The sequence below is a fragment of the Ranitomeya imitator genome, chromosome 6 (genome assembly GCF_032444005.1).
Source record: "Ranitomeya imitator isolate aRanImi1 chromosome 6, aRanImi1.pri, whole genome shotgun sequence".
Lineage (NCBI taxonomy): Eukaryota > Metazoa > Chordata > Amphibia > Anura > Dendrobatidae > Ranitomeya > Ranitomeya imitator.
The window spans coordinates 385,082,269-385,110,019 of record NC_091287.1 but is presented as its reverse complement, the minus strand read 5'-3'; the positions used below and the strand labels follow the sequence as shown (position 1 = coordinate 385,110,019).

At 39.6% G+C, this 27,751-nt stretch overlaps 1 protein-coding gene across 1 annotated transcript in view; it reads right to left on the bottom strand.

The window, feature by feature from the left end:
* LAMA1 (laminin subunit alpha 1) overlaps positions 1-27,751 on the bottom strand; it is a 219,718-nt gene that overhangs the window by 6,395 nt on the left and 185,572 nt on the right. Inside the window, exons 48-61 of the mRNA XM_069731077.1 lie at positions 27,600-27,724; positions 24,140-24,290; positions 21,888-22,032; positions 20,216-20,357; positions 19,779-19,893; positions 17,290-17,460; positions 14,142-14,293; positions 12,164-12,352; positions 11,890-12,079; positions 9,902-10,017; positions 6,988-7,177; positions 4,602-4,760; positions 2,606-2,759; positions 1,873-2,006 (exon numbers count right to left, since the gene is read on the bottom strand). Coding sequence (XP_069587178.1) covers positions 1,873-2,006; positions 2,606-2,759; positions 4,602-4,760; positions 6,988-7,177; positions 9,902-10,017; positions 11,890-12,079; positions 12,164-12,352; positions 14,142-14,293; positions 17,290-17,460; positions 19,779-19,893; positions 20,216-20,357; positions 21,888-22,032; positions 24,140-24,290; positions 27,600-27,724 — 2,133 coding nt within the window. The remainder of the gene's footprint in view (positions 1-1,872; positions 2,007-2,605; positions 2,760-4,601; positions 4,761-6,987; positions 7,178-9,901; positions 10,018-11,889; positions 12,080-12,163; positions 12,353-14,141; positions 14,294-17,289; positions 17,461-19,778; positions 19,894-20,215; positions 20,358-21,887; positions 22,033-24,139; positions 24,291-27,599; positions 27,725-27,751) is intronic.

Sequence of the window (27,751 nt, the reverse complement as noted above, 5' to 3'; positions counted from 1 at the left end):
TAATGAACCTACTCAACAATAAATGCCATTTTCTATCTCAGCTATGTAACATTCCGCTTTCACTGAACCAAGAGTAGGTTTGGTAGCCGCTGAGAGTCCAGATAGGCCTGAGTTTTTCTTTGTCAAACAGGCAAAGTTTATTGATTATTATTATTATATTATTTTCATTTTTTTTAAAGAAATAAATAGTATTTCTCAGGCATAATCGAAAATAGCAGAAGAAACAAAGTGATTTTCCACACTGATGGCAAAACAATCACAGAGTCTTTAACAGACAGCAGTTCTGGTCTTACTTCAAGCTTAGTGGGCTCTCATTTGCTGGATACACACCAGCCCCAACTCCACACACGTACACAACAGAGGCAGCTCAGCTGCTTTAACACTAGAACTACCGGAGGGGTCATTTTGACCCTTTTGCTATTTCTTTTTCCTATAATTTCTAAAATTTTAACAAATGAGTTCTGAGTTTTTGTGTCTTTTATTTATTCATGGTAGTGTATATTTTAGGACACAAAAATGAATTTAAACTTTTTCAGGGGCCCGTATTTTTACAGTTCATACCTATAAGTACTGAATGGGTCAATTTGACCCCATACATAAAAGTAGTAGTAGGCAAGTCTCCTAATAACAAATACATATGAGACTACTCTGATGAAGAATGGTGACATCACTCTTACAGTTTACCAAGGTAAGCCAAATAAGAATGTCATTTTGCTCAGTAGACTTCACCCAGATGTAGCAGTTGGAAACGACAAGAAAAAAAACGGAAACGGTACAATTTTACAATAAAACAAAGGTTGGGGTGGACACAGTAGACCAGATGGCTCGAAAGTACACCACAAAATCTGGAAGCCGACTGATGGCCTGTTCAGGTGTTTTGTAATGTACTTGATTTAGCAGCTATAAACGCAACTATACTCTATAAAACAGCAACTGGGAGTAAAATTAGCAAACGGGAGATCATTCTTCAGCTTCATGCTATGACCATGTAAAAGGAAAATGCGTGCTGTACTTGATCTTAACACTGTTCCTACTAAGTTAAAATAAATGTTCTTTAATTTGTTGGCAACAAAAAAAGTTATTTTTACTTCAGAGTCAGTACTTTGGAATGGGGGTCAAAATGACCCCTAATGGTAGTTATAGGTATTATGAAACCTGCGGTAGTTTTAGTGTTAAGTAAACCCTTCAAATCCTGGAGTAGAAATATGTGAGTGGCTGGTCCCATCCATCTCCTCTGGCCGCTCCTAATACTCAGACCCAAAAATCTGGTCTCATTAAAAAACCTTTGCAGCAACCTATCATTACTGGAACTCACATCACCGAGGCTAACCACCTCGGTGACACATTCTTCTCACCCAGGATCTGTCCAGCTGCGCTCTTACAACAGGTTTTGCCCTTACATTGAGAATGTTGAGATCAGTCCCGGAAGAGAAAGAAGAACATCTCTCGGATAAGATATATTACAACGATTGCTATTTTTCATGTGAACTGTTAATTTATGCAAATTAAAACAATGGTTACGGACCAAGGACACACATGGACATGATTGTGAAGATTCGGATCATTATCATATAGCATATCTAGCGATATATTCAAAGTCTATAATAGAAAGAATGATCCTATCTGTTGTGACGAGAGAATTTGATATTTAACTATATGGAAAAAGTCAGAACAGAGATGTTCTTACATATATATGACCACTTTCACCAGCAAGTTTTGAACATGAAAGGCTTGTAATTGTTTTTCAGTCAGAACAAAGTAAAGCAACCTATTCTTCCAATCAGTCTCCTCCTAAATCCTGCTCATCTTTTCATCTTCCTGCTCTCATTCTACACATAAGTGGAACACTTTACAGCAAAGATGTAAACTCACCCTGCCGTTTACAATTTCCAGGCCAATGGCATCAACCTTAGCACTACTGATTCCTAATAGAACTCCATTCATTGCACTGGTACGGAATTCTAGTGATATGTTCACATCTGATCGCACTTTGTAACCCTCCTTTACTACAAAAGTAAGAAAAGGGAAACACATTTATCTCATTAATTATTATACTAACTTTACATTTACTCCTACATGACGGAGTCTATATATATACATATACAAATAGAGGAGTTATATATATACATACACATACAGAGACAGAGGAGGGTTTTTTATATAAAGAGGAGTTTTATACAAATATATATACGGTATTACACTTCGACAGACATACTGTACAAGTAAAGGTCAAAAAAAGTTTCATTCAATGATGAATTCTGCTCCATTTCTACATTTTACCATGCCAGGATTAGCAAATATTTCAAACTCAAGGGATGATACTTAGTTTCTAAAATTCAGTGGGTCATGGACAGGCAAAGTTTATTTTTCCTTTCAACCCCTCCAAAATATAATGAGGGAATATAGAAGAATCTCTTAGACAACTCTAACAAAATAAGTAAATCCCTAGCACTGAATGTCTGTGGTTATATTTGTTAGTGAGGAGTGAAATATCATGAAGAGTCAATTATCCTTCATCGTTTACTCATCCATTATACTTAGACGTCTTGTACACACGACAATGTCACATATCTAAACTTTACTATAAATAATAAATAATATTTACCTAAAGCAGCAAATCCGGATCCATCAAAGTAGGTTCCCTCCTGCGCAGAGGCATAACATTTATTGACTGCATGTATGGAGATGGCCCCGTCCTTATCCAGCTGTTTGCTATTAATGGTGACACTGCTGATGCATGCTGGGATACTATGTGTCACCTAACAAAAAAAAATCAGCTTGAGGCATAATTACATTATTCAGCTCATAACAACTGAAGCTGGTGCAATAAAGTCTTGTCATGGCTGCCATTTGTAAGTTAGTGTATAAGGGAAAGGGGGATGTCTTCACAAATTCCTCCTGAAAGAGGACTTGCCACAAATACATAATTGCTTGCTCGATGTAAATGCTGTCGTCTTTTGCTCCTGCTCCAGTATATTCTATATTATTTGTTAGGAGTCGAGTTCCCGCCGCTGCACAGGGGGAATCTCGAGCCATGTCTCGTGCAGTCTCCCATTCTGCATCGGCTGCGGTGGAGCCTGCTCAGCGGAGACATCGGTCCCAGCGTCTCAATGAATCTGATACTGTGCAAAGAGTTACTGCTGCCTCTCCAGGCTCTGGTATTGTACCCTGCACTGGTCTGCGACGAGCAGGCTTTTCTGGGACTAAGTCCTGCTTTGCACACACTGAGCATGCCCAGGGTAAGATCTCTCAGTGGAGGTCTAGGGTCACATGCTCAGGTACTGCAGCAACTTCCATTGGTCCTCTAGGAAGGCCCTGTACCTGATCAAGTTCTGTGGCAGCCTTCCATTGGTCCTTCTAGGAAGGCCCTGAAGTTGCTGCAGCTATAAAAGGTTTTCATGACCGCACGGCCATGCGCTAGTATCAAATATGTACGAGCTCAGCACCAGTGTGGTCGTGTGTGTGGTCAGGGACCCGGCTGAAATAAGCCCCTAGAATGCTGGCACCTCCGGCGAGGAGTTTTTGTGTGTATGCAGTCAGGGACCTGGCTGAAAATAAGATAATAATAGATTTATTTGTTCATTTCAAAAAAGTAACATGCTATATCAAATTGAGATTTCAAAGAGAAACCTTCCAATTGTGCATTTCAAGCCTATATGGCTATTTGTCCCTTCTGTACACTTTTTCTATTACTTTTTCGAGAAGAACGAATGAAGAATTTATGTTTTAGCTTATGTTGGATGCTGGCAATTATCTTTTATTGACTTATGCAGCATCTAACACTGGTCATGCAGTCCATGTTTCCAGAGTAAGCTGACTTTTTCTCTGGTTTTCTATCTACATTTAGCCAAGTGCGCATGCATTTCATGAACTTTGCATGTAGGCCAAAATTGTCTTTTTGTCTTTAACTGATTTTGTGAATTTTTAGCTTGAAAACTTACACATTTCACAAAATGCCATAATACATGTGCTAAAATAACTGGTGTACCATATCTTAAACCAGTTCAAGGGGACTAGACTAGAGTTGTGCCAAATTTGGAGACTTTTTTCTAAAGTCACATTTCATGGATGTGTCTAAGACATCTGATAAGCCGGATTGATGAAAAAAACTAAACTCTAACCACACCACAAGAGAGAACTTGAAAAAAGGTGCAAATCGTTTGAATTTGAGGCAAATCAGAGAGTCACTAATCGAAAGGTGTTCAAGCTAAAAACCACGTTAGAAATGAATGATGAATTGAGCCATGTCTTTTTATGCCAAAGTAAATGTGTTCTCAGTCGATTCTGCTCGTAAGTAAACTTTCCGACTATGCTAAAGGAAAAAGGAATAATAACCCCTTTAAATAATTCTAATGCAGTCATAATTAAAAATGGGTTATATATGCATACAGGTCACAAGTAATGAGGGGCAAGAAACAGTATAAGAAGAGTTATTTGAAAGGGAGGTCTTGCTCTTGGAAGCCCCAGGCAAATGCTATTAGCTACAGAGGAACTGCAGATTTCATTGAAGACTTTGAAATTATCACTGGTGAAACATGAGGCCCCCTTCTATTATAACTGGTCATAAATACTCATTATTACTAAGAAAAAGCCTTCCTTACATTTCCAATATTCTTAGCTATGTAGCTTGGCGGCAGACCACCCAGGTACAGTTTGCCTTCCACATCCAGAGTGTTACTCTCTCCTGGAGCGCCGACTGAAGTAGATTCTTGACCATCAATAGTAATGATACTTTTTCTTTTAATGTATTCAGTTGATATCTGTGAAAGTTATATCAAGTTTCAATATCTTGGAGAAACCTGGCATTTTACATACTATATAATCAAAAATATGAAAAAATCACTACAGTATATAGACCATTTACTGCAATTATGTTCGTTCAGATGTTATATGCACAACATATGGTTGATTGGTGGCTTAGTTTTAATGCTTGCATGCTGATTTGGTTTAATGTAAATGACTCAGTATACCTCATGGTAATAAAAATACAGCTGGTGAAAAAAGTATTGAAAACGTCACCAATTTTCTAAGTAAATATATTTTTAAAGGTGCTATGGACATGAAATTTTCGCCAGATGTCAGTAACAACCCATTCAATCCACACAGGCAAAGAAATCAAACAACAGAAGTCTATAAATTAAGTTATGTATAATGAGAAATGCCACATGCAAAAAGTATTGAAGAAATGAAGAAAGAGAGGTGCAAAAAATAATTGAAAGTCATGACACCAGCTGAAATCCATCAGTAATTAGAAAGCAATCCTGTCACTTAGTGAAAAATAATATCAGCTGGTTTAACTGATGGCCTATTAAAAGGTGTCTCACGAGAAACATCTCATGATGGGTAAAACCAGTGAGCTGTCTCAAGATCTTCACAACCTTATTGTTGCAAAATATACTGATGACATTGGTAACAGAAGAATTTCTAAACTAATGAAGATTCCAGTGAGCACTGTTGGAACCATAATCTGGAAGAGGAAAGAAAATAATGTCACCATAAACTGACCACAACCAGGAGCTAACCACAAGATTTCAGACAGAGGAGTGAAAAGAATAGTTATCCAAGAGGCAAAAATCAGCTGTTGAGAGCTACAGAAAGACGTGGAATCAGCAGCTATAATTTTTTCAAAGAAAACAATAAGTAATGTACTCAATCTCCATGTCCTATATGCACACTCACCATGCAAGTCTCCATTGCTGAACAAAAAGCATGTTCAAGCATGTTTAAAGTTTGTTTAACAACATTTAGACAAGCCTGTGAAACACTGAAAGAATATGATCTTGTCAGATGAGACCAAAATTGAACTCTTTTGATGTCATAATATATACCATGTTTGAAGACCAAAAAGCACTGCACATAACCCCCAAAGCACCCTACCATCAGTGAAGTTTGTAGATGGAAACATCATGGTGTGAGGCTGATTTTCAGCATACAGCAGTGGCAAACTTCATATCACTGAAGGGACACTTCAGCAGGATTCCAAATACATAGCCAAGGAAGCCCTTAATTGGTTTCAGAGAAAGAAAGCTACTAGAAGGCCCAGCCAATCCCCTGACCCGAATCGAACAGCAAATGTATGTAAGGAACTAAAAGCTCAGAGTTCATAGAAAGAGCCCATGGAACCTTCAGGATTTGATGAGTGTTTCTGGGGAAGAATGGGCCAAAATCACAAGTGAGCAATCCATGCGACTAGTTTCTCCATACAGAAGGCATCTTGAAACTGTTATCACCAACCAAGGCTTTTGTATGAAGTATTAATTAAAGTTCAGTAAGCATGTTCAATACTTTTTCCTTGTGTCATTTCTCATTATTACACTTAACTTAATAACTGGACAGCTATGGTTTGAATTCTTTGCTTGTGTGGATTGGATGAGTTATTACCTATATCTGGTGAGAATTTCAGTTAAATTGCACCTTTAGAAATATATTTACTTTGGTGAATTGGTGAGGTGTACAAAACTTATTTCATATGATATATGTTATATGTGGCACCATTTCTGCACCAGCATCTCAAACAAAAATACAGCTCTATGGATAGTCTATACGCCGATGCTGCTTGAGTGCACACACTCTCCTGATATTTAGTCACGGAAGAGAAATGCAATTCTCCTTCAAAATGAAGCTGTAAGCCCAAGAAGGAAACATGATTTACCTTGTGACTGTATATATTCATTATTTAATTCATGTTTTAATATTGTTAAGGCCTAACGCTTGCATTTCCTTTTTATTTCCCTTTAAACACAGTGGTTTCACGCATGAGGGTGATAATGTATTGATCTACAAACCTAGCAATGAAAGTAAGTAAATATATGCGCCACCACTTAATGCAGTAAAAATTACTCATAAAATGTAATAGCAAAAGCTTAATGGGAATACCAGCTGTAGAATTGGAATAATCTAAATATTGAAATGAATTAGTGCAAATTATTACATAAAATCCATCAATGTTCATCTCGCATATTAAAACAAAATCATTTTTTTACATACTGTGTGCCATTTTCCATCATTGATAACAGCAGAATGGGTAGTCTCTGTCCGTCCTTTTCCCATGTCGAACACAAAATTAAGTTTTCCTTCATAAAGCTGAAGAGCAGCATAGTCAACCTGATTTTGGTGAGCCATGTAGTATATGAGGCCACTGGTGGCGAATGTCCTCAGAGACAACTGAACAGACAGTCTGTAAAGAAAGTAACATACATCATGAGTACTGAAGTCTTATGTGAGATAATAGTGTAATGATGGCTCAGTGGTTAGCACTGCAGCCTTAGAGCGCTGGGGTTCTGGGTTCAAATCCCACCAAGGACAACATCTGCAAGGAATTTGTATGTTCTCCCCGTGTTTGAGTGGGTTTCCTCCGTGTTCTCCGGTTTCTTCCCACATTCTAAAGACATACTGATAAGAAATTGTGAGCCCCAATGGGGACAGTGATGATAATGTATGTTAAGCGCTGCGGACTATGATAGCGCTATTTAAGTAAAGCATAAGAAGTAATAATAAATAATAACTGCTCATAATGAACCCTCAAAGATTCCTTAAACCCAGGTACAGTAGTGTAGCTACTGGGAGGGCAGAAGGGGCAGTTGCCCAGGGCCCTGCACTCTGATGGGCCCACCCGGAGCTACGTTACTGTTAACTGTATCAGCGTGCGCAGTGCATCCGTACAGTTAAACTCTGCGGCAGAGCAGGGAGACTCGATCTCTCTGCACTGCCACCTGGACGCTATGGGGCCTGTCATCGCAAGTTCAACTGTATCGGCTGGCCATTACATGGCGCCTGATGTGCTGAGATATGCGGGTGCTCGGAGAAGCAGTGGAATGAGGAGGAGAGCTGAATATTGTATTATTTTCCTTTTTATGGGGATTACATTATACTGTATGGAGGCATATGGGAAGTACATTATACTATATTGAGACCTATTGGAAGTGCATTATACTATATAAAGACCTATGGGGAGTGTATTATACTACATAAAGGCCTACGGAGAGTGCATTATACTATAGAGGCCTAGGTGGAGTGAAAAATACTATAGAGGCCTATGGGGAGTGCATTATACTATAAAAGGTCTAAGGGGAGTGCATTATACTATATATAGGCATATGTGGAGAGCATCATACTTCATAGAGGCCTATGGGTTGTGCATTATACCATATATATGTCTATGTGGAGTGCATTATACTATTATACTATACATAAGCCTATGAGGAGTGCATTATACTATATAGAAGACTATGGGATATGCATTATACTATATATAGAGACATATGGGGAGTTCATTATGCTATATAGAGGCCTATGGGGAATGCATTATGCTATATGAAGGCCTATGGGGAGTGTATTATACTATATATAGGCCTATGAGTGCATTATACTATATGGAGGACTATGGGGGCATTATACTATATAAAGGCCTATGGAGAGTGCATTATACTATATGGATTACTATGGGGAGTGCATAATACTATATAGAGGCTTTTGTGGAGTGCATTGTACTATATAGAGGCCTTTGGGGAGTGTATTATACTATATGAAGGACTATAGGAAGTGCATTATACTATTTGAAGCACCATGGGGAGTGCATTATAATATGTTGAGGCCTATGAGAAGTGCAGTACACAGTATAGAAGCCTATAGGGAGTGCATTATACTATATAGAGGGCTATGATGAGTACATTATACTATAGGGTGCATTATACTATATGAAGGCTATTTAGGGGGCTATCAAACAGTGAGGCAGCCATCATACAGTGTGGGGATTACAGTGAGGGGGACATCATACAGTGTGGGAGCTAATGTGAGGTCTTTGTATGGTGTAGGGGTCATCATACAGTGTTGGAGCCATCAAACAATTTGAGGGCTACTAAGGGGTATACTGTGTGTGGGTTATTATACAGTGGGGGACATTATACTGTGCATAAGAAAGCATCATACTGTGTAGAGAGGAGCATTATTCAATGTTAACTGGGCAGGCACTTATATGCTATATGGGAACTCAGGTTATTATGACTGTCAAAGGGGCACACAGAGAACATTCTTACTTTCTAGGGGGCAAAATGTGGGCACTGTCTTCTAGGGCACTTTCACAGGGCATTAATATATTCTAGAGGTTTGTTTTACCATCTAGAGGACCCACAGGACCATAAAGTAGGTGCAGTAATAGGGACACATACGGCAGCAGCAGCAGCTCAGCATTGGGGTATCAGTAGGATGAGGCTTTTTGTGCAGGTTGGAAATAGATGGGGCTGTTCTGGAAATGTGAGAAGTCAAATGTGTCTTTGTTTTAATCCTGGCTGGAAAAAGTTGTCATGTCGGTCTGGGCAGATGGAAAAGACAGGAAAAGTGAATGATTCTTTCAGAAAGAACATCATCTTTAAGTCACCATCAACAACAGTGCTGCAATCACCTATTTGTTCTATCTACTACTATATGGTCACCATATGGCAGTAATATCAGTGTTGATCTTTGTACAGAGATATTTTTTAGTAACAGCCGAGTCTGCTGAGGGTCACTTACATCCACTATTAGGGTGCACCACCATAGTTGTAATGAGGTTTTCCTGGCTAGGGGCCCACTCAGAAGCTTGGCCTCCTCGAACCAAAACCCTAGCTACACCTCTGCCCAGGTATATAGATTTAGTTTAAGGAAAATAAAAAATAAGGGTCACACCACAGACTATCATTATAAGATACTTGGGCCTAGCATTTAAAGCCTCACCATTATTATGCCCTGTAGGAGATTGAGCTTCTGTTTGGTAAAAACAGACTTGGCCTCTAACACCACCCATGAGGGACCTTAACTGAGTTTCACCTCCTGTATACTGACCCACTAGAATGAATATTGGCTGCATACTTGGCACATACATCCTTTTATAGTGAAACAATAAGGCATATTGATTTGTGCTTACCGTCTTCTGATGGTAGATTGGTCAAATGGCAAAATGATATGGCTTCCTCTAGTAAGACCAAACTGGTGGGCATCTGGTACATAAGCTGGTAATATATCCTGTGCACATGGTAATGGCTATATTAACACAAAAGACAATGCATTAGTAATATTAACCTTGATATTTTAATACTAGAAAACATTCTGCCGTATCTTCAGGATAAGAAAGTATGGCTTCCAACAACATGACGGCGATCCGGACTCAGAATTACTATTGTTGCATTTTAACCTTAACTTTTCAGTTGTAATCTTAAAGGGGTTATCAAGAACTATTTATTTTTTACTATGGGCCTGAAAACTAACAGGTAGGTAGTTGCTAACTACCTGCCTGTTGTTCCCAGCGCCAATCTCAGCCTGCACAGACTGATCACAGATCTCTGATGTCAGGTCAACTGAGTAGAGGCTTCAGCTTAACTGCGGGGAGCCAGCTGTCAATCAGCATGATGTTGGCAGTCACGCTCTATCAACTGAGGAGCCCAAAAGAAGAGCTGCTTTGTCGATGTGAAGCAGTGGCATCGACCTCTGTTAGCAGCTACCTACCTGTTGGTTTTTAGGCCCACAGTACAAACAAAAAATAGTCCTAGACAACTCCTTTATTAATTTGAACCAATTTACATAATACACATCTAAGTAATTAGCTGAATTGCTGTAAGAAGTTGTACTATATTTTCAGTAATTACATATTATATGGTATATGCGTGCAATGCAAACATCACGTTTTCGGCTTATATAAGCCCAGATAAGAAAAGTAGCTCTCTTTCTGTAAATTGCTTTCACAACCATTAAAAATGAATTATCACAATAGTTGTTATTATTATTATAGCACCATTTATTCCATGGCGCTTTACATGTGAGAAGGGGTATACATAATTAAAAAAAAGTACAGTAATCTTAGACAATACAAGTCACGACTGGTACAGGAGGAGAGAAGACCCTGCCCACGAGGACTAACAATCTACAGTTCAACTCAGAAGTGTCATAAGACACTTATTAATGCATTAACTTATTTTATGCATGAGGAATGGAAATGGAGAAAAAAAAGAAGAGATAGGGGCATGTAACAAGAGGGGGTGTGGGATATGGATGGTAGAATCTGCAGGAGAAGAATGGCTTTAGTGCTGTTTATAGCAATTCTGGTTTTCATTCTGGCAAAGTGTTGGGTGTAGAATGAGGAAAATTTAAGGCACTAAAGTTATTCCCACCAGACGATCAGAAACATCAAAGCAGTACATAAAGCAACAAGTTGGCCACAAACAGTCACAAGCCAATACGTGAAAATCAGTCTTTACAAAGGATGCCTGTGGCCAAAATGTCACTTTAGGCTACTTTTACACTTCCGTTGTTTGGCCTACGTCGCAATGCGTCGTTTTGGAGAAAAAACGCATCCTGCAAAGTTGCCTGCAGGATGCGTTTTTTCTCCATAGACTTGCATTAGCGACGCATGGCCACACGTCGCATCCGTCGTGCGACGGATGCGTCGTGTTTTGGCGGACCGTCTGCACCAAAAAAGTTCCATGTAACGTTTGTTTGTGCGTCACGTCCGCCATTTTTGACCGCACATGCGTGGGCGAAACTCCGCCCCTCAGCGGATTGCAGAATGGGCAGCGGATGCGTTGAAAAACTGCATCCGCTGCCGACGTCGTGCAGTTATTTTCACAACGTCCGTTGGTACGTCGGCCCGACGCATTGCGAAGTGTGAAAGTAGCCTAATATGCTTGTTTGATTTGTGTGCGGGGAATAATTCTGGTGCTTTGGATTTTCCTCATTCTGGATTGCACTGGCGGTTGGGTGCAGAGCTGCTCAAAGACAAACAGAGTCATGTGAGTGGCGTAGGAGAAGCTTTTGCCTTAAAGACAATTATTTTTTATTATTTTATTGATTCCAATACAAAGTATCTTTCATTATCCCCTTGATATAAAAGCAGTCTACTTGATCTAGTCTATGGATTACCTTTGTGACATGTGACCTCTGTACAGAAGTTGTTATCTGCGGTTTTATTTCTGTTACAGGTCCAGATGGTACTGGAGTTGGTGGCAGGTCTTGCTCATCATTGTTGATGATGGGTATAGGCTTCTCTCTCAACATACAGCTGTCCATCTGAACATTTTCATACTTTACAACAGTGGTGAAATCCATTTGCCTAATTAATATTAAATAGGAAACAGTCATAATTCATACATCCTAATACAATGTCCAATGGCATTTCATTTCCTATAAAACTTACTCCATATTTAAAATTAAATTCTGGATACATCCGTAGAATGACTGGCTTGTTTTGAGCATCGTTGCGGCCATTTTTGCAGGCACTCCACCAATGAAAAAGTTGGATGTTTTTATGTGAACTGATTCAACAGATGGACCATTTAGCCTGGCTTCAACTGGCTTTCCTTCATCAACCTGTACACTCACCATCCTGTAAAACACAAATAATTTTAATTTCGCTAAAGAAGCAGTAGTATGATACATAGAATAGCTAGAAAAGTAGTTATAGTTATGCAGCATTAAAATGTTTATAAAAAAAGCAAGAGAAAGAGTGGTGTGGTATATAGGGGAAATGGACTATTAGTGGTCTTCGTATAGGAGAGATGGCATAGCAAGGGTTTGGCATAAACGGGAGCTGCATAGAATTAGTCTTACACATAGGAGAGCTGGAATAAGATTGGTTTTGCTTACTGAAGAGCTGGAGGAGGAATGGTCTGGCAGAAAAAGGAAGTTGGAGTAGGAATGGTCTGGCACATGGGTGACCCAAAATAGCTGATCAGACACATAGGACAGCTGGAGTCGGCATGGTTGTGCACATAGGTGAGCTAGAGTAAGAGAAGCATTGCACATAAGGCTTCTTTCACACTTCCATCTTTTTCCTCCCGTCGAAATCCGTCGAGTTTTGAAAAAACAGGATCCTGCAAATTTTTCTGCAGAATCCTGTTTTTTTCCCATAGACTTGTATTAGTGACGGATGGTCATCCGTTTCATCCATCGTGCACTGGATCCGTCGGAAAATAGCGGTCCGTCGTGTGGAAAAAATGTTCAGAGGAACGTTTTTTCTGCACGTCGGAAAATCGGTCAACGACGGGTCCTGCGCTGTCTGTCGTTGGCTACAATGGAAGCCTATGGACGCAGGATCCATCGCTGACCGTCAAACACAGGAATCCAGCGACGTATCCCGTTTTTTCATTCTGAGCATACCCGGAAGGATTTTTTTATACCTGAAAATGCAGGCAGGAACTCCTTCGACGCATCCGTCATAACACTGGATGCGTTGCACACGTTTTCCAATATTTTCACAACATCCGACGATACGTCACTTCACTGCATTATGATGCACCCCGAAAGACGGAAGTGTGAAAGAAGCCTAAAAGTGGAGTAGTATGGTCTGATACAAATGGGAGTGGGAGCAGAAGTGGTATGACGTGTAGGAAAGCTAATGAGCTATGGAACTATGTTACAGAATTAACTATTTTAAGGCTGCCGTCACACTAGCAGTATTTGGACAGTATTTTATATCAGTATTTGTAGCCAAAACCAGGAGTGGAACAAAAAGAGGAAAAGTATAATAGAAACATATGCACCACTTCTGCATTTATCACCCACTCCAGGTTTTGGCTTACAGATACTGATGTAAAATACTGACCAAATACTGCTAGTGTGACAGCAGCCTAAAAGTGATTTGCTACAAGGCATGATTAATATATAGGGAAGGAAAGAGGTAATCCGCTCACCTTCCAGAGAGGACAATTCAGTGTGAAAACCACTTTTCACACAGGTAGACCTTGGTAGATCATGGTGTGGTTCAGGGAGTGTGGGTAAACATCCAGGTCAGAAAAGGAAGAAGGGTCCATGATGACTTGACTCCAGCATCAATGGAAAAATGTTAAAACATAATTTTTACTGTACAATTAAAGACATGGTGAAAAATTGTAATTGAATAGTAAAAGTTAGGTTTTAACATTTTCCCACTGGTGCTGGTGCCGGTGCCCAGTCCTCATGGACCCTTCTTCCTATGGTAAATGTATGGTTGACATGGGTAAATGATCCCAGGAAATGGTAAATAAGTAAAAAGGGTCTGGTTCCTAATCTAGTGTAAAAGTTTTGTCCTTTGTAAAGTAGGAAAAAATAGAGGACAGGCATGTCCAGAGACCTGAAACCAGTAAGAAAAGCTGAGGATAGAAGGGTTGATTTAGTTATTAGATCACATACTGTACCTCTTGTTACGATGAAGAATAAGGGAATGTTCTTGACCGTCACTGTATGTTCCAGTTATTGATTTGACCACCAACTTCCTTGTGCTTGCTCCATCCATAGGATTGATATGCAATTCAATATGTCCATTGACCAGCATTATAGCAAAGAATGGCTAAAGAAAAACAAAGCAATAATTACCTCTTAACAAGGCATCTTAGCAACAGTGACCATATCATTCCTGGCAATGCGCATTGGATATGCGGAAGGTATTTGAAAAGACAGTGATTAATTTACTATTTTTCAAAGTAACCAGAATTTTTGAGATATTTCAGGTGCAACCCCTATAACAATATTCAAAGAAAGTAATTATTGCAAAAGTGAACCATCCTAACAGTCCTAATGATATGTAAAATGCAAATGGCGACAGAAGGAATCAATATTCACTTCATTATGACGCCAGTAAATTCTAAAGCACCTTTGGAAAATGTATTCTACATAGCTAAGACCCATTACACAAATTAGCCATTCCACATCTGAAATGAGGTAGAATAATATTCATCTTGTATTTCTAGCTCTGCCTGAAAGTAAAGCTCTTATAATACAGGTGAAGTAAGAAAAGAAGTAATTCCTTTTATTTATTTATTTTTATAAAATATTCATGTAGAAATTACTATTTCAAGATTTTTGCAGCACAAAACATACGCCATAGATACCCTGAATAAAGAATAAGCTCATGGCTTTGTGACCTTATTATACAGAGTGATTGGGCTCTAGGCACTGCCTTGGGTTATTGAAGTCTGAAAATCTAATTTCACAAACTGCCTGAGGCTTTGTCAAACAGCGGCAATTCTCACACAACACTGCTTTCCTGTGAAATCACACTCATATTAGGAGCATGCTTCCCATGCGGAACATGCAGTGATGTATTCCCTTCTTTTGGGTAGGAATCCAACCCCATATAAGTGATCCCTTTAATGGTATCGTTGGTGTGTCCCGTCTCCCGTTCGATGGTGCACTTACCTGACCGCATTAAATGGGTAAGTCCATGAACAACATCTATTACCTGTCCACAGGATAGATGATAACTGTATGATCACTGGGGGGTCCAAGCCATGAAATAAAGTCCTCATGATCCCCATATGAACAGAGCATCGGTCACACATGTGCATTACTGCTCCAATTAATGTTTAAGAGACCGGTGGAGGCATAGTGCTCCATACTGCATGTCTATACATGGAGCAGACCATATGTAATTTGCAACAAGGCTATGTTCAGACATTGCGTTTTTGATGCGTTTTTTTCCCTGCAGGCAAAACTTGCTCTCTTGGCAATAGAGAAGCTGCTTACAAAAAGTAGGTTTTGGTGCATTTTTGCTGTATTTTTTTTTGGTGCAGATAATATGTGTCATTTGTCTACAGTACATGTTTAATAAAGTTAGTTCTATTTACCAAAAACAGCAAAAATGCACAGTTGCGGTTTTGCACTCTCATTGCTTTCGATGGTGAAAAAATGCTGCAAAAACGCTGAAAGAAGTAACATGCTGTAGTTTTCAAAACTGCTGCAGATTTCCAATTCAGTCACGAAAAAAAACAATCGTATGCACAAGATTTCTAAAATCTCATAGTTGTTGCTGGTAGCCTTAGGGTATGTTTCCATGGTCAGTAAACGCTGCGGGTTTGACGCTGCGTTCATCCGCAGCGTCAAACCCACAGTGGCCAGATGTTACAGCATAGTGGAGGAGATTTCAAGAAATTCCATCTCCACTATGCGTGCAGCGGCGCCCGCGGCTTCCCTGCGGAGACGGATATGAGGCGCGTCTTTCAAGACTGCAGCATGTCAATTTATCTCCTGCGGAGACCCTCCATCTCCGCAAGATAAATTTCCCATCCAATGTATTGGATGCGGTGATTTTGCATGGTTCAGTGAACACACGCGGAATCACTTGCGTTCAAAAGCAGACAGCGCTTTGGACGGAGCGGACATGTGCTGTGGAAACATACCCTAAAAAGTAGCTTCTAATTTGCATAAAAAAACTGCAAAAATGCAACATGTGAACATAGCCTAAGGGAATGTTCAGCCTGGCATTTTTTGCACTTTTCTTTTTTTTTGGAGTAGCCTAAACCTTCACTTTTGGTAGTAAAAAATGCAGCAAAAAATAAACAACAAAAATGCTGCATTTTTTGCTGTGTTTTTCAAGCAGATTACACATGTGATTTGTCTACATTACATGTTAACAAAGTGTAATAATATATAATAAAGCTGTGTAACAAAGTCTAATGTGTGCTAATGGAGATTTCAAAACCCCTTTCACACATTTACGGTATGTAGCAGAAAAACAAAAAGTCTATTATTTGCTGTATTACATTTTCAAAATGTGGCGGATTTGCAATGTAAAGAATATATTCTGTAGAAACTGCATTTCTACGTCCATGGCAAAATTTCCTGTAAATATGTGGCTAAGTCTGCAGTAAATAACGTTTGTCACATCGCTCCTTTGCCCAATTTGCTATATGCTAAACCAACATTTTACATCTTTGCATTTTAAAGTACAGTATCAACAGATTTATTATGCATTGCACCATGAGGACACTCGGTAAAAGATTTGCAAAGACAGCAAAATTGGAAATGAAATGTATGATCAATATATTGTATTTTATATTTGCTGACTATATTGCCAGTAGTAGTCAAAAACTGAGTTTACTTTAAAAGAAGTTGAGCGCCGAGTGCCGATAGCCGAGTGCCAAGTGCCGATAGCCAATGCCAATAGCCGAGTGCTGAGTGTCGAGTGCCAAGTGCCGATAGCCAATAGCTGAGTGTCTAGTGCTGAGTGTCGAGTGCCAAGTGCCGATAGCCAATAGCTGAGTGTCTAGTGCTGAGTGTCGAGTGCCAAGTGCCGATAGCCAATAGCTGAGTGTCTAGTGCTGAGTGTCGAGTGTCCAAGTGCCGATAGTCAATAGCTGAGTGTCGAGTGCCGAGAGCCAAGTGCCCCTTCAACCTATTTGTATTTATTTCAAGGTAACATATATGGATGCAATTTAAAATAATTTATACATCATGTTGCATAATCTATTCTCTTATTCTCTTCGATTCTCTTTTTATACATAATTTTTACAGTGGAAACTTGATTTAAGCATTACATTGACCTTTAGAGTAAAATGTATTACTCACCAGTTGGGCTTGTCTGCGCATTCTTTTTTCTACTTGCTTGCCAAAACCAGCCATGATAATTCCTGTCTCATTGAATGTGGAAAATGACACCATGACCTCAGATTCTGGTGGCAGGGAGACAGGTACCATCTCTACATAGCCATCATTGAGAACTGTTAGGCTACGAGTAGGCTGGAAAGAAAAAAGAAACTGCTGAAGCATCAACAGAACTCAATCACTTTTAATTCACTTTTAATGCGAACTCCATGCACTGTATTATTAACCAATTTTCAAAAATTAGCAATATTGCCATTTTAATAAATAAAATGACACACACTTGGAGCAACATGCTTGATATTTGAGATGATTTCACGTTGTGGCTGGAATAATAATAATATTTTGGTACCATGAATAAGACTTGAATGGTCGAAACGCATCGGTTTGGACCACCAGGGACCCCATTTTCATGTTGCACATAACCTAATTTTGGTTTTAAAATATGTCTCCAATAAATTGATATTTTAATGAAGATCTACGCTGGAGAATTTTCTCTTAATGCTGTGTAAGTGGGCTGTTTGGGGACATAATACTGTGTAAGTGGGCTGTGTGGGGACATAATACTGTATAAGTGGGCTGTGTGGGGATATAATACTATGTAAGTGGGCTGTGTGGGGACATAATACTGTGTAAGTGGGCTGTGTGGGGACATAATACTGTGGAAGTGGGCTGTGTGAGGACATAACTGTATAAGGGGCTGTGTGGGGACATAATACTGTGTAAGGGAGCTGTGTGAGGATATCATTCTAAATGGTGGGCTGTGTGGAGCCATAAAACTGTGTAAGTGGGCTGTGTGGGGACATAATACTGTGTAAGTGGGCTGTGTGGTGACATAATACTGTGTAAGTGGGCTGTGTGGGGACATAATACTGTGTAAGTGGGCTGTGTGGGGACATAATACTGTGTAAGTGGGCTGTGTGGTGACATAATACTGTGTAAGTGGGCTGTGTGGGGACATAATACTGTGTAAGTGGGCTGTGTGGGGACATAATACTGTGTAAGTGGGCTGTGTGGTGACATAATACTGTGTAAGTGGGCTGTGTGGGGACATAATACTGTGTAAGTGGGCTGTGTGGGGACATAATACTGTGTAAGTGGGCTGTGTGAGGACATAATACTGTGTAAGGGTTGTCTAAGGCTTCTTTCACACTTGCGTCGTGTGACATACGTTGCAATCCGTTATTCTGGGGAAAAAACGGATCCTGCAAATGTGCCTGCAGGATGTGTTTTTTTCCCATAGACTTGTATTGCCAATGGATCGCGACGTATGGCCAAACGTCGCGTCCGTCGTGCACTGGATCTGTCGTGCTTTGGCAGACCGTCGGCATGAAAAAATGTGGCGTCCGCCATTTTCTACCGCGCATGCACGGCTGGAACTCCGCCCCCTCCTCCCCAGATTTTAGAATGGGCAGCGGATGCGTCGAAAAACTGCGTCCGCTGCCCACGTTGTACATAATTTTCACAACGTGCGACGAACCCGTACCGACACAAGTGTGAAAGTAGCCTAACAGCCACAATTCATGCAGTTGCGGGGAAACAAACATAATCTACGAGCACGTCTCAGATACTCGGAGAACACTTGAGCATGCTCGGAAAACTCGAGTAACAAGCACACTCGCTCATCCTTGTCCTCTTATAATCTCCTGCTGAAAAGAAATGTTTCAATGAAATAATAACGCACAGCCCTGTAAGTGACACATTGCTGAAATCAGATTTTTTGCCCCTACATCATGCTGCTCCGAGATTACAGTACATAGCAAAAACCTCCAGACAGATTACCTTTAAAAACTGGCATAAAAGATACAAAGTATATAAAACATAATATATTTTGTTCACGCTGTATCCAACACCTTTTTGATGCCTTTTCCTTAAAATTCTGGTCAATTGTGCATAGTTATGTATTAAAGTACCTCTCAATGAGAGCAAGTTCAGAAAGTGAAATCACTTGTAAACTATTGTGTTGCTGTCGCTACGTGTCGCTGCTACATCACCAATATAAGTGAATGGCATCGCATTGCGATCTCAAAGCTACTGTGACAGCAACAAGAAAGTCATACAAAATCTGACAGTTTTTGCAACTTGCTTGTCAAGGTTGCAGTACCCTTAGGGTCGCAATGCGACACCATTCTCTTACAGGTGTCGCAGCTAAAGTCGTTATGTAGCTCTCGCGTCAAAGACACGGGTGATAAATATATAGTCTCTGGTGGTTTGACAGTTGACCCCCCCCCACCAATCCTAAAAATGAGTGTTTAAGGGAATAGATTCATTTTAATTAGGGTTCACGTCATCTGCACACATTTTCTGGAAATATTCCTACAGCATGTAGCAAAACATTTTAATCTAGATGTGAATAATTTCATGCACAGAATGTCTTTACTAAACAGCCTCATTAAAAGCTGAAATGTCTAACTAAATAAAAACGATACTGGTAAATTAACCAAAGCGCCTCTCACCTCTAATTTGCAGCCTTTTCTCACACCATATGCATTTCTCAGCAAGTCAAAGTTTGAGCGTGAAATCTCCAAATTCCTTACGCAACCAACATAGGATCTACTGCTTAGCGGACGTCTAGGCATGAAAATTAAAAAGTATTGCATATTGTCTAATGTAGATACACAGATAAAACAATCTATACGTATCATTGCATGATCTCACACTGAATAGCACTACAAAAGTCTTATTTCTACGACCAACCAAGGTCATGGCTGGAGAGGACTACATAGGCTATTCCTTCTTTTTGTTTTCAGGATTAATATAGAAATACATAGAAATCGTAGACTCAAAGAATCAGAGATTGTCAGAGTTGAAGGGACCTCCAGGGTCATCGTGTCCAACCCCCTGCTCAATGCAGGATTCACTAACGCCTCTCATCTCTCATAATGAAACATACCTGATAACTCTGGACCTAGGGAGGCCACCGATATATATTGGATCTTTATCTGATCTGTTAAGGTCAGACGCGGTGCCAGGGGCTTCTCCTTGCTTTGTCTCCTTCTGGGTAGAATTGTAGGAATCCATAACAGCCAAAATACCTTTTCAGAAATAATCATATATAATTAGTGTCCTTCATTAATTATAATGGTTGTCTCACGAGGGCAACAGCTGTAGAGTACATATGGACTTTATAATGAAGGGTCCACCGATCAGGACCCCCTATAGTCAGAATGTAAAGTGGTTTCGTGCATCTCTAGTGGACTTGAACTGTTGAATATCTCTGTTGAACCCAATGGTTTTGGAGGGACCAGCTGACCATCGTATATGTTCCCTGATGACAAATGGCGGAGGAATGACTTCAATGTGCCCGATAATTGGTTGACACGAGAGATAAGCCACCACGTGAAGAGCCTTGCATTGGCATACTACCCACTTCGGAAAGGAAACAGCCAAGCCAGCATATATCTCTATGTGGGGAGTGTTTGAAGGACAAGTGTCATCAGAATATGACCTATTGTTTAAATGAGATTATTGTGTTACACATTTTTTTTTCATTCGGCAATGTTTTCTTTTATCTTTATTAAATACCAAAATGAATAATTTAGCAATTTTCACATTGGTTCTCCCTCTCTTCACAATAACGTATGCACACACTGATTAGATGCTTCAATACAAAAGATAGGTTCATTGATGTTAATGCACATGTGCATTTATTGGAACAATTGCAAGTTATAGTCTAAAATTACCGTAGTGGAAAGTGTGTAAACGGCATGATTTCTATTTTTAATTTTTAATGCAGATTGTGATTTGGAAAATAGACATTGCCAAAAATAAAAAAAAGTTGTACATTTAACACAAAAATCTGATTTAAACAAGAAGTAATTTTCAGTTGACACATTCCACATTCATACTACATTTCTCCTCTAGCAGCCGCAGGGGAAATGCCTGACTGTTCATAGACTAAGCAGTAACGTCAGCTGTTGGTGCCAGAACGGCAGAAATAAAATGTACAGACATGATTTTGTAGAATGCAGTGTATACCTTAGTAAACTATTAAAGTATTTAATAATAGCACCATTTCACAGTTTAGTAACCACAATCCAACTCTACCCATAATGATTATGTCATTACACACTGTGTGAGATCGTGCATGCAACCAAATTTCTTGGATAACTGCTATCTGTGGTTTTCAAGGATAGCGCTCATGCCCATGGTAGTTTATGGGGCTGTGAACATCTGATTTTTTCCTTGGACTCAGTCATCTTCTTAAAAAATCAGAGATGTCCAATGTTGATCCAAAAGTCAGATCAAAATTGGCAATGCAAGTCAATGGGTTTGTGAAGAAAATCAAACTGCACTTGGATGACAACTGAGTGTGATTCAGTTTTCACAGATTGACAGAATGGAGAAGGTAGAGTAACTTTTTTTCTCATCACATCAAAGAAAAATTGATTACACCCTGATCACAATCTGATCACACCCTGAGCACCCCCTGATCACACCCTGATCACACCCTGATCACTATAATTGGACCATTTTTCTCAGATGTGGAGAAATCAGTTGTGTGAACCTACCCTACCAGAATGAAATCATGTGGTCACATATCTCTATAAGGATAATCATTATACCTTGCTTCTTATTCCGCTGGAAAGCAACTTTATACCAAGCGCCATCATTATAACGTCCATCCGTGGTCAGTACCAGAGGACCTGAACCCAACTCTACCGAAAGTCGCAGCTTTCCATCCACGATTTCCAGAGATAGAAAATCTGTCTGAAGAAGGAAATAGAAAACACATTCAGGAGCACAGTCCTATCAATCTAATGAACAAGTGACATGTTCAGCCTGGGGGGTGAAAACACTGCAAACATTGTATCAGACAGGTACAACTAATGGACAACATTATGCTTCTTCGTCTCCTATACATACATGTATGACACAAGATGTCTCGATCTTTATATGATCATAAGTCTGTCTGTGATTGTAAAGCGTAATTGCTAGTAAAGTGTGCGCCACCAAACGTTAACTGTATGAGCGATTTATATGGTGCGATTGCACTGGTACATTCCCGCGATCACAATGATGGATCATAGTTCCTTCTCACCGCTCAGCTCGGATCTCTGACGTGTGTCTGCAATTTGCATGTAGAATTGTCTGCCACATTGTAAGGAGTCCTGGGACATGTAAATTGAGCCGGAGTGACTTGACCCTGCCTTGGTTTATTCCTGACCACCTTCTTTTTAGTCAGCAGCTGCCTGGTGTGACGTTCCTGGGGGATTTCACTTGTCAGCTCTGATTTCTCTGATGGGGTCTCCGTGGAATGCCGGGGCTTATATTACAATCCACACTAGCCTCTGGATAAAATTAACTACAAATGTGGACCAAATGTTACAGCCATGTTTACATTACCAATTACTGAAGACTTTGTTAGAAAAAGTCCAAGCGCTGCAACACGTCTGCTCTTAGTGCTGCCGTTTGCTTTCGGAGTTATTTATTTTGCTTTTTGTCTTTACTATGTTTTTATTTGCATTTTTGATCTCGCTCTTATGGTGAATTTATATCTGTTTTATGCATGGTTGATAATACTCAATGATCATTTTTTCATTTACAGCCTCACCTGTTTCTCCACTGAAATCTATGGAAGTTACAGAGACAAGTGTCCCCTAATTGTCTCTTTTAGCAACTCCCATAGACTTCACCAGAGGCAGGTACATGACTGCATGGCCACATCTCCTTTGATGACAAGAGGGGAGAATCAGGAGTTCTGAATCGGTGAGAGGGAGTTGTGTTGTGAATTCTGCTCTTGGGCTCCCTCCGGTGGTTGTTGATGGTAATGCAGTTACTCCTGAGCAGCAGTCTTGGACAGGTGTTTCTGCTAATTGCAATTCTGACTGGGGTATTTAGCTGTGCAGGACTCATTAGTCCTTGCCAGTAGTCAATGTTCCTTTGGAAGTGTTGGTCCTCTGCCTGGCCTCTCCTGCTTGCTGCCAATTCAGCAAAGATAAGTGTTTGCTTCATTTTTTAGACACAATGCTGTGTGTTTATTTCCTGTGCTGATCTAGTTTCTATTTTGTTCCTGCTAGACTGTGCCTGATGTTTTTCTCAGTCTAGTTGTACTCGCTGGAGTCGCAGATATACTCTCCACATCTTTCGTTAGGTGGTGGAGTTTTTGTATTTTTCTGCTGTGGATATTTTGTAGTGTTTTATGCTGACCGCATAGTATCCTGTACTATCCTTTCCTATCTAGGTAGAAGTGGCCTCCTTTGCTTATCCCTGTTTTCTGTCTGCGTGTGTCTTTTCCTCTCCTACTCACAGTCATTATTTGTGGGGGGCTACCTATCCTTTGGGGGTCTACTCTGAGGCAAGAGAGTTTTCCTATTTCCATCTTTAGGGATATTTAGTCTTTAGGCTGTGTTGAGGTGTCTAGGTCTGGTTAGGCACACCCCACGGCTACTTCTAGTTGCGGTGATAGGATCAGGGTTTGCCGTCAGTAAAGTTACCACTGCTCCAGCGAAGGTCATTTCATGCTGCTCCAAGGCCACCTGATCATAACAGAGTTGGCAGATCCCTGTTCTTCTGATAGATGAGGGCCCTAGAGGTGATATCTATTAGGCATTTATGGCAAATCTACGGTATATGAAGTTGCAGCCAAAAAGAGATCCCCCAAAAGTGAAGCTTCTTTTATAATACTTAGTTTAAACAGATACAGGATGTATAATCAGTGGCCCTTTAAGTTGCCGAACTGGGAGACAATCAAATCCAAATCAATGACAAATCCAACCTCACTACATAAGTACTTATCTAAACCATCATCTGCTAAAAAAGACATTTTAAAGCTGCACAATAATAATACTATGATCTGACTTTTAATGAGACTTACTGTTCCATTAGAGGCAAGGTAAAGTAGAAGCCCATTGGGTGAAAACGTGCGGAAGTGGATAAATATCTGAGTCGTAGTAGATCGTAGGGTCTTTTCCACAATGGAATACCCACTGCCATCAAAATAAAATGAAGTATCTTCATCCTGGGGGCTAGAAAAAAAAATAAGGCCCTTAATCAAAGCTTAATCAAAGAAATATAAACCTTTGTATAAGTATAAGGGCAGAAATAATTGGCACTGTCAGTAACGGATACTCATTTTCAAATATATATAAAAAACACAATAAATAACGTATATATAGTATATGCATTTATTGCTTTTATTATCTATATTGCAAAGGAGTATTAATATTGAAAAACATGGTTAAACGCGCTAAGTAGCCATTCATGGTTACTCATCGTCATCATACATTTAGATATATATGCACAGCTGTGATGAGTCAATGTGAAATTATTTTAAACGTTGCAGGCTAAAAATCTCTATTTTTTATAATATGCCATGAAAATGAGCTACGTTGTGTGGAGTGGTGATTACACGCTGTGCCGGCTTACCATTTATATTCTTAGGCCAGTATGTTGTGATACAGCGTCCTCTGCTGGTCCAATCTGCTAATTGCAGAAGACGTCCTTGAATTTCTGCTAAAAATATACAGAATTCTGGCAGAGCATCAGAACATAATGGCCCAGGTAGATAATAGTAGGATTATCGAGAGTAGGAGACTTGCGAGTTGGCATCAGTTTCTTCTACATTGGAAGCCAGATTACGGGTATAATTTATCAGGAATCCTATGCTTCTTGTTTTATTACGGCTGGCTCATGAAAGTGTGAACTAAAAATATTTGGGAAGTTTTCAAGGTTACTGAATCCTTGAAAGGCAAACAGAATTACCGTAGATGTTTTCTTTTATGAAATGGATTAGGACGGTACAGTCTTATAGACTGTTATAAGTCAATTCACAAGTCCTCGTCTATTATTGCTTTTGTTCTTGGGACTTAAGTCCCTGTTTTCCACCATCTTGTGTGATATTAACGGAGAATTGTAGATTTAAATTCTATTAGGTTCTGGAGTAGATGGCAAATTTAATTGTACAATTTAAGGGCTCATGCACGTGACCGTATTTTCGGACAAAACATCGGATCGCGCTCAGACCAATGTTATTCTATGGGGTAGTGCATATGTTCTATCTTTTTCCTGGATGGTCTGATTAAAAAGTCACAACATTCCCAAGTTGGTCCACTTATCAGATCATGCTCAGCCAAGCAAGTCAACAAGACCATAGAAAACATCGGACTGCATTTGTATGACATCTGAGTACAGCCTGATTTTTATGGACTTATAGAATGGAGAAGAGGCAGAATTTTTTTCCCCACCTTTTCTCCATCCAACAAAATCGGATCATTCTGTGATCACACTCTGAGCAAACAAATGTAATTAGCATAATCGGCCTGATTCTCTCGGATGAGACCCTATGAATGAAGGTAACCTTGGATTCATCAAGTGTCAAACAACTAAATGCCATAACAACTGATTAGAGCTTGGCCATCATTACATGCGCTACTTTTTAAAAATAACGGTTAAAGTTATTGTTCACCCTCAAACAGATTCACTGACAGAAAACATATTCAAAATGTTCTTTTTATTTAGTATTTTAGTACTAAAACATAAAAAAAAAAATTTGGTGTCATTGTACTGATCTATTAAAAAAAGTCAGCATCATTTGTACTGAGTGAATTCTATAAAACAATTTTTGAAAGGGGATCTTTCACAAGTTTGAGCATGATAAACTGGCTACATCACACAATAGTGGAAGCAGAACTGAGTAAAACATGTTATTTAGTATTTTTTTTTAAATGTCCTCTCTGTTGAAGATATTAGCTTGTAAAGTTTACTTTCTAATTTATCTTATAGTTCAACTGGGCATTACCAGAGACTTGGCTCTGAGTGTGTGTCTTTCTTCCCCTGTATGAGGTTGACCAATCATAAGAAAGCAGGGGAAGAAATAATACGTCCTCCTCTCCTCTCTGATCTCTGCAGCTACAGAACAGTTGAGTGATGTATCATTATGAACAGATCTTATCACTTGGCAGTCAGTGTGGGGGAAGGGTGAGAGCTGACAGCACTGTAAGATGAGATCTGGAAGTATTTGTAATAAGTAACTAAGCTCTGGTGTATCTTTACACAGTAGAGGCAGAGATCAAAGAGGAGAGGAGGACATGTTCTTTCTTCCCCTGCATGACACTGTCTGCTTATTATTGGTCAAACTCATGCAGAAGAAGAAGTTGACGTCTTTATTCCAAACTTTGGTTTGGGTACCAGAACTGTAACCGAACCCCATTGAAAACAATGGGGACCAATAATTTTGAGCTGGAAAATTCTCTCTCTTTCTCTCTCTGCAACGAACTTCCCCAGGAACGCTGAACATTGTAACGGACTCCCATGAGAATTTTGTGTTCGTACCGAAACAGTAACGGTCCGGTACGAACACTGAACTTTTAAGTTTGTGTTCGCTCATCTCTATCCAAAAGACAAATATCTGGTAATATCTAGTTGAACTAGAACATGAAAACTTTACAAGATAATATCTCTGCAACATAGAGGAGAAATTACAAAATAAAAATTATGTTTAACACGGCTCTTCAGTCATTAATCCATGATGAGGCCAGTTTAACAAGTTCAAGCTGGTGAAAGGTCCACTTTAAGGGAAACATGAAAAAAAAACTGCAAAGAAATAAAAAATGGCTACAGTGCCAAGCGATTGGGAAACTAATGAGCATAATATTGTGGACCTAAAAAGAGTATGATTATAAAAGGATGGAGAGTCACTTTTAAGGCTCATACATATTGTTTTCCCGTTTTTCCAGCAGTAATAAGAGATATAATGGACCTTCTTACAGCCATTGTAAACCAGCTTTCCTTAAGCTTTTGCCTGAGGAGGTCCAGCAATTCTGAAAAAAAGCTAAACTTCAAGAAAAAAGGCATTTGTGTCTGCGACCATCTGGAGCACATTAGAGAACATTAGGCAATGGCAGCGCAGCAGGGACAGACATTTCCTGGAGACTTTCTATTTTACATTTCATATGCTTTAGTGGAAATATTTTTCCTAATTTTAATAAAGTAGATACTGGATGTGGTCTCCTACAGAGTTTAAGGCTGTAAGATGAGATGTTATCATATCTAATCTTATGTCTTTTCATGAAACTAAAGTTTTCAATAATAATTTGTTCTTTTTTAGATTTTGACTCTAAGATATATATATATAATACTGGTCTCTATACACAATAGATAAATGTTGGTTGAACCTGAGAATCAGGACTAGCTGCCCATCTAATATACGTGGGGCGTCAACTCTTCCCGACAGATGATGCCTTCTTATGTGCCAGCAATTATTCTACGTAAATGGATAAGTGTAATTCACCATTCAATTAATGCACACATTACTTCTTGTCACATCTGGTAACTACCTTCCATAGCATCCGGCACACTTGCCCTCTCTCTGTACGTAGTTCCATAAACCAATAGATTTCCCATTCAGGAATGCTTCGCCCATGCAGCCCTTAAAGTCTGATGTTTGGACTGTTGTTGACTTCTACAAGAGAAACAACCAATAATATAA